General features: G+C 27.8%; 1 protein-coding gene across 1 annotated transcript; it reads left to right on the top strand.

The window, feature by feature from the left end:
* The first annotated feature begins 4441 nt into the window (after window positions 1–4441).
* LOC137836506 (cytokinin hydroxylase-like) lies at window positions 4442–8684 on the top strand. The gene is made up of 4 exons (XM_068645183.1): window positions 4442–4977; window positions 5245–5474; window positions 6193–6804; window positions 7806–8684. The coding sequence occupies exons 1-4, from the start codon at window positions 4698–4700 to the stop codon at window positions 8232–8234; spliced, it is 1551 nt and encodes a 516-aa protein (XP_068501284.1). The 5' UTR covers window positions 4442–4697; the 3' UTR covers window positions 8235–8684.
* Window positions 8685–9957: the final 1273 nt, after the last annotated feature.

Genomic DNA, 9957 nt, shown 5'->3' with positions numbered 1-9957 from the left:
TAGCAATTAATACTCATAATTGCCTATATTTTAAAATGAAATATTACTGAAATTAGGCACTTATTATGCAACCAACAAGATTTGGAATGTGTTTGGTTGGTCATAGTATGGGAAATTTGAAACTAAAAAAGTAAGGTTGTGTTTCCAGGGTAAGAAGAGAAGGAAGTGTTTACCTTAGCACAAATGAAAACATGGGTATAGATATACAACTTTTTTTTTCTTATTTTAATTGGTGCCTTAATCCTATTATTTACTTAAAATATTCTTTGAGATGATGACATTCGAATAAGAGTACAATTTCTATTTTTTTTAGGATGCATTCCTCTTCTGGTGTATGGTTGCATCAGTAAGACTACGAGGTGATGAATCAGGCTGTGTTTACCTCCAGTTTATGTCGTGTTTCTCTTCATGCAGTCTAAGACAAGTTGTGTTTTTTTGTCTATCACCTTTTTTTTAGATTATCAAAGAATAAATAAAATTAAAGAGAACACTTTAGGAGTGTTCCAACCCTTATACAACACCACCAAACCTCCAGAATTAATCACATTTGTGTATCACCTTGAAAGATTTGTCTGAGTGGTTTCTATCTGAATCTCCAACTCTGTGATGCACCAGTATGCTGATCATATATTTCATTTGGTGTATCCCTAATATTCTCATTTATTCATATTTTTCGTTGTTGATAAAAAAAAATAAAAAATATGTACAAAACACACATTAATTAATGTTCCATATATTTCATGAAAACTTACGAGACTTGTGTATATTGATAATTTATTATACAATCTAATAATTATTAATTAATCCTTCCACTTACGAATATTCTTTTAAATACAAAAAAATGAAAAACATAATTATACAGACTATTGGAATATATTTAAATAGTTAAAATTAAAAAAGAAAATAACATGATTTTTCTAAATGGTCATGTGAGACCATTGCCATTTAATCTTGTCATTTATGTTTAGCTTAAATTAATGAGAAAGGAAGGGTATATTCTCTCTTCCTCTCTCTATGTGCGTGTTTCTTTCTCTTGTTTTTTATCCGCAACAAATAAATTTATATTATATCTAACATTTAGATAAATATAATGACAAAGATTAAATTTATAACCCAAAATCTATGACTATTTTTAGTAGTTTAAATCTTAATTGTCTCTAACACCCTTCCTCGTACAACAATCATTTATGTTATCTGCATAAGATTCTATGATCATTTATGTTATCTGCATAAGATTCTATGACTCACTCTAAAGATAATTAATTCTAGATAAAAAAAAATACTACAGATCTGTAGTATTATGGGAAAACATGGATTCATTCTCCCACATTGTTTCATCCCTAAGTTTATGTAATCCATCACTACCAACAATGTTTTATGTAATCCATTTTCAAGTTTTGGAGTACTGTAATCAACCTGATAATATCCGAAATGGCTGAATCTTTGGCACTTCTAGCAAACCATTGCATTCCAATAACAGAGCCCTGTAATCTCATCTTAGGATTTCAGATTCTTATTTCACCATGTAAGGAGGTCTTGGTTACCTTCTTCATCATCTACTCTCCATGCTTCATCTCTCACAGAGTTGCAGGCCCTTGTTCCATTCTACTGCATTACCTCTACCTCAGCATACTTCTGCAAAAGACTTTGTCTGCGTCTTCTCTCTCAATTTTCAATAAATATTTATTCCTTTGATTTCATATATTCCACACTACAGCCACCCACTTACATCTTCACCACATGTTTTCCTTACTACTGAATTCTGAAAAATTCAAATTATTCAAATTGGTGCATTGGTTGATTAGGATCGGGACTCCACTAATACCAATCCACGTGTTACACTATTTTTGGTTGCTGCCGAAAACTAAAGAAGAGACAAACTCTTTTCTCATTTAGCTATATACACTACAAAAGAATAATGAAATAAAAATTAATTTTAGAGAAAAAAAATAATTAATTGCTAAAGTTATTTTGAAGATTAATATTTTTTTAGTTTTTAAATTAATTTCTATTATTGCTAAATAGTTTCTAAATTTGTATCTAATTAGCTAGTAAAGTTTTAACTACCAACTATTTAGATTCTAAATTTGGTAGCAAAAACTTTGATAGCTAATTAGATACCAATTTAGAAACCATTTAATAATAATAAAAATTAATTTAGAAACCATTTTTTTTTAATTTTTAAAATAGTCTCTAATTTAGTCACTATAACCACTAATATTTTTTATTTTTAAAATTAGTTTCTATTTCATGATTTTCAAGAAAGTATTTTAAGATTAATCCCCTCTCTTCTCTTAAAGAAGAGATAAATGTAGCCACTTTTAATTAACAATACAGTTTTAGTCTATGCAAATGTATCTTAAAAATGTAAGCTAGAAAATCTTAGACAAGCAATACACTACAAGAAAAATTGGAATTACATACAGCCTAAATTCGTATATAAAACTTAATATCCGTATGTAAAACAAATTTACATACGGACAAAAATTCGTATGTAAAACTGTCGTAGGTAAGTATTACATACGGATTCTAATGAAAAAAAATAATAATTATATTAATAATAATAATAATATAAATTATATTCATATTATTAATATTATTGTTAATATTGTTATTAATTTTATTAATATTGTTAATATTATTATTAATATTATTAATAATAATAATATAAATTATATTAATAATATAAATTATATTCATATTATTAATATTATATTCATATTATTAATATTATATTCATATTATTAATATTATATTCATATTATTAATATTATATTCATATCTTTAATATTATTAATATTATATTTATATTATTAATATTATTAATATTATATTCATATTTTTAATATTGTTAATATTGTTAATATTATTAATAATATTAATATTTTTAATATTATTAATATTATTAATAATAATATGTATAATAAAAATCATAATAATACTAAGGAATTTGTTTGGGGCAGTGGTTAAATTTTCTTTAGTCACCCATTGTTTAATTAGTTTTACCTTTATTATTATAAAATTATTAAATATAAATTATTTTTCAAGTCAAAAAATAATTAGTTTCCAAAATTATTATATCTAAAATAGTTTTTAAAATTTATAAATTAGTTTATATACTAATAAATTTGTAGTTAAAATAATTTTTAATTTAGATAATATAATAATTAAATTTTTTTTTCTAAAATTAGATTTTATATACCATTTTCTTGTAGGACTTGATCATTCATTTCAATTATACACTTTGATATTCGTTTTCCTCCATCCATCATTTCTTGCCTATTTTTTAAGTCATTATGTAACTCTGAAAACCTTTTGATTTTGATCATTCATAAATAAGAGAATTTATGTGAAAATAAAATGAATTAATAACATAATAAAATCTATTTTTATAAATCATAGAACTAGATTTATTAATCTCTCATATTTATGAAAAGAACATTTTCTCTCTTATCACAAAATAAATTCATATTCATACTATTTTATTTTATTATCGGTGATTATACTTTTAGTCACTCAAATATTGGGTAAGATTTTTCTTAGAAAAATATTTTTAATAGAAAAATATAGTTATTCTATTTTAAAAAAAAATATTTTTTGTAAATTTTTTGTTTAAATTTTGTTTAAAAACAGCTGTAAAAAAATAAACTGATATGGAAACAGATTTTAAAAATACGCACCTATAGTTTTAATTAAAAGAAAATAAAATATTTTAAATGAAAATCTCTATAGCTCATAAATTAACAAATGATAGAAAGATAATTAAAAAAAAGTGCTATTAAAATATTTTCTTTGAAAAGAAAAGTGGGTACAATTATTTTTGTAATAAAAATTAGAAAAAGTAAATAGAATATTTACGTTAATGTAATTATCTTAATAATAATAAGAAATAGAAATATTCTATAATCCAAGTTAATAAATACAATATTATTTGCTAAAAACATAATATTTATTTAAAAAATAAATATTTTTATATTAATTAGTTATATTGGTATATCGGTAAAACTACACCTTACAAAGTAGTAGTCTAGGAAGACAAGACAAGAAAATTATTGAATAAAAATTGTTTTAAAAGTTAAAACTAATTAATCATTGTATTAATTAAATTGAATATTATTTTAAAATTTAAAAAAATTATTGATATTTAAAATAATTTTTAAATTAGTATTTAAAATTAGTTTTTATTTATTGATTTTTTTATAAATAGTTGTATTAACTTTCATATATATATATATAATGTATAAGATTTATACAGTTTAATGAAAAGTGAAATAAAACAAAAATCATGGGAAACAAAAAGGAATAATTGGGAAAAATAAAATGAAAAGAACCTTCCTTTCATTTTAATTAATAACGAAAAGTTATTTAAATCTTAATATAAGCACAAATATGTAAATGGAATAATATGTTATTATAAAATATTTTGTACTCCGACCAAGTTAGATGCGTCGAGAAAAGGACCAAGAGTGAGAAACACAATATCAGTCTAAAAGGTCTAGCTGAGCATCCTCGGAAAAATGTTCAAACTTAGCTTTGGTCTTCTTCACTGGTCAAAACTCAAAAGCCACGCATTTTTTTGCTTCTGCCAACTTCTCACCTATAAATACCCTCATTTTCACTTTGCTTTCTGCATATCCATCGCAGCTATTACCATTCATTCATAGCTTCACTTCCAAAACCTTAAGACAAACCAAAAGATGGAGATCTTGCTTTTACCTGGAACACTTGCTTGCTTTGCAATTTTACCTCTTCTTTTGCTCTTCAAACTAACGTTTTCTTGGTGGATTTCTCCCATCCAAACTCATCTTAAGCTCAAAAGATCTGGATTTGGAGGGCCACCCCCAACTTTTCCTCTTGGGAACATTCGAGAGATGAAAAACAACAATAGTCTTAGCTCTTCACTACTTTCCTCTAACCTCACCCACGATATTCACTCCACTGTCTTCCCCTACTTTTCTCGCTGGCAAAACTCTCACGGTATGCATGCTTTCCATAGCATTAACACATAACTTCAATCACGTTCTAATATGTCAAATAAACCAAATCATTTTCTTATAAAATTTCCCACCTCAACCAAGAAAAACCCTACAAGAGTTCTAGTTATTCATTGCTTACACTTGAGCTAGCTAGAACTAGAACTAACAAACGTTTTTTTTTTATGTAAAAATATGAGTATGTCTGTGTTTCTGATAAGAAAAAAAATGTGTATGTGTGTGCATCTATGACTCTCTTTTCTTTGTACAGGGAAGGTGTTTATCTACTGGTTGGGCACAGAACCGTTTTTGTACATTGCTGATCCAGAATTTCTGAAAAAAATGTCCACTGAGGTTTTGGCCAAGAAATGGGGAAAACCTAGAGTGTTTAGACATGATAGAGACCCTTTGTTTGGAAATGGTTTGATTATGGTTGAAGGGAATGAATGGGTTCGTCACCGACATGTTATAGCACCAGCATTTTCTCCTCTTAACCTCAAGGTTTATCTCTCTCTCTCTGTAGCTTCATATATATAATACTAACCTAGAGAGCATATGAAGTCCTAATTTAAACTTTTCAATCGTTGCATGACTTTAATTTCAACAATCAATTTAGACCCTTCTGGAATGCTAGGGAAAGTTGTCTACACGGAATAATGAAGTTTGAAATGTTTGTATACGTTTTTAATTAGTGTTTCTCCTTGATACGATCTTCATCATTTGCATGCCAAATATAGAAATGCTACCTAATTTCGTTGTTTAACTTTAAGACTGCTTTACCACAAAGCTAAATAAAGAAGCTACCTACGACTAGATCACACCTTTGAAAAAAAAAATCCATTTCAGCTTCCTTCTTTAATTTAATTAACAACAATCTTGTAACAATCTATTTCATGGTGGTGATCCATTTTAATTTACATGCATTTTAGTTTCTAAATATAAGATAAAATAATTAATAATATTTTGCTCAAAAAAAATTATTTATATTGATCGGTAATAGATAAGTAGGGGATTACTTTTTTTATCATCAAAATGTTTTAATCATATTACATCTACCAAGTTATGAATCTGTGTAATCTTCGAGAAATCCTAAAAGAAAAAAAGATGATTCGGGATAACCTAATCTAATAATTTCTTTAGCAATATGGACAAGAAAAAAATGAAAGTTAATCAAAAAAAAAATTTCTAACATGTACTGATTTACTGTGTAATATGATAGGCAATGGCAAGCATGATGAGTGAGTCTACAAATCAAATGATAGAAAGGTGGATTGCACAAATAAACTCAGGTAATCCAGAAATCGATGTGGAAAAGGAGGTTGTAGAAACTGCAGGAGAAATCATTGCAAAAACAAGCTTTGGCATGAAGGGAAAAAATGCAAAGGAAGTGTCTGAAAAGCTGCGTGCCCTACAAATGGAACTTTTCAGTACAACAAGATATGTAGGGGTCCCATTTGAGAAGTGTTTGAACGTCAAGAAAACCTTAAAGGCCAGGAAACTTGGGAAAGAGATTGATAAACTTTTGCTATCTGTCATAACATCTCGCATGAAATCAGTGAAAAGACAAACTCAAGAAGACCTATTGGGGTTGCTGTTGCAAGGAAACCATCAAGGTGATGGGAAGTTAGGGAAGACATTCACCACTAGAGATTTGTTGGATGAGTGCAAGACTTTCTTCTTTGCTGGCCATGAGACAACAGCATTGGCTATCTCGTGGACCTTGTTGCTTCTTGCTATGCATCAAGATTGGCAAATCCAGTTAAGAGATGAGATCAGAGAAGTGGTCGGTGATAAAGAACTTGATATCAACGTGCTTGCCGGCTTGAAAAAGGTAACTGACACAAACTAAACCTAATCTCATTCATTCATTCACTCACTCACTTTTTACAGATCATAGACACGTTATTTTGATAATTGGGGAAGTTTATGCTCTTTTGTTTCGGTAGTTTTCTTTTGCACTTTAAAATACAATGGCAAAAACTTTCTACCACATGTATATTATCATCTTTGACCACCAAAATTATACTACTATGCCATTGGTTTATGCATGATGAATTATGTTCTTAGGTTAGATGACCAATACATGCAAAGAACGAGAAGGGGTCTAATTGACTTGATATGGATTCTCACTTTGATCATTGACCACATATATGTCTGTCGGAGAGACATGTTTTTTTTTAATCAGCAACAAAAAAATATTCATAAACTGCCAAAGTCTTGTATTAATTAGAGGATAATTGGTTTATTAAATATGAAAATAAATTCAAGCAATAGTAAAAAAGAAATAAATAACATGTTTTAAAAATTACTCGGGGAAATTTACAACCAAAATAATAGCGGTAGAATTTGAATGTGTTGTACGATTTACATTTAATACGTGTTTGGGTCGTGGGTTGAACAACACTAATAACTTGGTCAATGTTCATATCTGATCTGAGATGATGGGGTATGTTGACGTGGCACGATGCAATGAAAAAATAATTCAGATATATTGAATTAAAAAATTCTATGGCCCCACAATAAAAAAATTATTTATAAAGCTTGTGTGAAGTTGCACAATCCGTGTCTTTTTGTGTTGTGCCAGGAGGCTAAACCCTCACCACTTCATATAAAGTATGTAGCATGAAACAAAATATCACTTTACACATGGCACTTGGTCAATGTGTTGACTTTGAATCTTCTCCATTTCTTTTGTTTTCTTTTACTATTTGTATTGTAACTTGAAGAGCAACCAAAAGACAATTTTTTAAGATTTGTTTGCGCTAAATAAATTCTTAATTTCTTGTATAAATAAAAAAAAAAAAAACTAACATGAGCTTGTGTGGCATGTAGATGAAGTGGGTGATGAATGAAGTTCTAAGACTCTACCCAACGGCACCAAATGTGCAAAGGCAAGCAAGAGAAGACATTCAAGTTGATAATTTAAAGGTGCCTAATGGAACCAACATGTGGATTGATGTTGTGGCAATGCACCATGATCAAGCATTGTGGGGAAAAGATGTGAATGAGTTTAAACCAGAGAGGTTCATGAATGATGTCAATGGTGGATGTAACCACAAAATGGGGTACTTGCCTTTTGGATTTGGAGGGAGGACATGTGTTGGAAGAAACTTGAGCTTCATGGAGTATAAGATAGTGCTAACCCTACTTCTCTCTAGATTTAGCTTTAAAGTTTCCCCAAGTTATAACCATTCACCCTCTATCATGCTCTCCCTTAGGCCAACTCATGGACTTCATCTCTTAGTTCAACCCCTTTATTAAACCTTCATCTCTTTATAATAAGGAAAAGAAAATAAGAGAGAAAATAGATATTTTTTTTCATAATTTATGCATAAGTTAAAAGAGAAACCACTTATACATAATAATATGAAAAAAATATCTCATTTTCTTTTCTTAGAAGTATTTCCAAGGAAAAAAAATTATCCATACAAACTCTTATTAGTGTAAGCAGTTTACAGTTTTTATAGGAAATAATATTTTGAACTTGTAGTTAGGATTTCAATCTTCAAGTTCGTCTGGTGTAGGAGATGAAGATCTTACTTACATAAACCTTAATATCTCGAGATATTTGTCTTTGCTTCTCCACTATGAGATATGTAGAATTCACCCAATAGTAAGTATTTTTGTATTTAAGATCTTTGAAAATTGATGTACGATTACAATGTGAGAATATAATTGGCTATGATCTTCTGAACTTTTCTCGATTTCCCACATGGGTTGTCTGATATAATCAAAATTCTGCAACTTTCTAACGCTGGATTTTGAATTTGACGATCTGCATGACCAAAACGAGTAAGCTAGCTAGCAATGTGTGAAATTTGAAGCCAAATAAACAGCTTTCTACGGTTGTCTTTGTCCCATTATCTAACTTGAAAACAAATAATTCAGTACAAATATATTGCAATGGAATGTGTAAAAATTCACTATTGTTAGTCTTCAATTCACATGATGGATAATTTGGTCACCAAGAATGTGTGATATTGACATTGTTGCACCATCTTCGACACCATTATCAAAATGGCTATTGCTGTTAGTGGCACCCCTAGAGTTAGATCAATTCACTTTCAATGTCTTTATAATTACGAAGACAATAATTGCAACTTTATATTGTTTATGAGGGGTTTGAATCAAAAGTTAATAAAATAACCTTAATTATTGTAACCATTAATACCAGAGTAGATCCAGAAAAGTACACGAAGGCATCGATATAATTAAGATCAAGTTAACTGATCTTTAATTTGGGCAGGATTTATGGAACCTAAAGAAAATAATTTGGATATATATTATATTAATTAATTCCTCTTTTAGACAAACAAAAATTGATATCTGATTTCACGTTTTGCATGTTATACAGCAAAATATAAGTTTTAATCTAGTACGTGACTTGATAAAGAATTGATAAATAAATAAAGGGTTAAAATACGTTCATTTTCGTCCTAATTTAAATTTTAGAATTTCAGATATTATATATATATATATATATATATAAGATTTCTTTAAATAACTGTTTTTTAGTGTATACATTTTTTTTTCTGATTTTATCTTATTTAATATATTTCATTTTATATAAACTACTTAAAAATAAAATTATTTTTTAATTTTTAAATTAATATTAATGGGTTTTTATATGCAAACTAACGGCTCAATTCTCTATCTAACACCATTTACACTTTTATTTTCCTAACTAGCACCTTTTTGCTTTTATTTCCCTATATAGCACCCTTTTGTTTTTATTTCCCTATCTAGCATCCTTTTATTTTTTTATTTCCCTATCTAGCACCATTTCAAAAATAAATAAATAATAAATTAATATTTTTTGATAATTTTAATTTTGAATGCATTAAAAAATAAGTATTTTTAATGTTTAAAATAGTTAGAAATATAATTAATAAATAAAGAAATGAGTTTTTACAAAATAAAAATTAAAAAGTAATAAATTAAAAATGTTTAGTTTAAAATTATTTTTTTAAGAATGAAGAAAATA

Source organism: Phaseolus vulgaris, chromosome 4, assembly GCF_000499845.2.
Source record: "Phaseolus vulgaris cultivar G19833 chromosome 4, P. vulgaris v2.0, whole genome shotgun sequence".
Lineage (NCBI taxonomy): Eukaryota > Viridiplantae > Streptophyta > Magnoliopsida > Fabales > Fabaceae > Phaseolus > Phaseolus vulgaris.
Note: the sequence above shows the minus strand (reverse complement) of the source record. Positions and strands in the feature narration are given on the sequence as shown.

Bases quoted from the DNA above. Each gene is read 5' to 3' on its own strand.
- LOC137836506 (XM_068645183.1), top strand. From the start codon at position 4,698: ATGGAGATCTTGCTTTTACCTGGAACACTTGCTTGCTTTGCAATTTTA. The intron at 5,475-6,192 runs GTTTATCTCTCT...GTAATATGATAG, and splicing joins TTTCTCCTCTTAACCTCAAG to GCAATGGCAAGCATGATGAG. The intron at 6,805-7,805 runs GTAACTGACACA...TGTGGCATGTAG, and splicing joins TGCTTGCCGGCTTGAAAAAG to ATGAAGTGGGTGATGAATGA.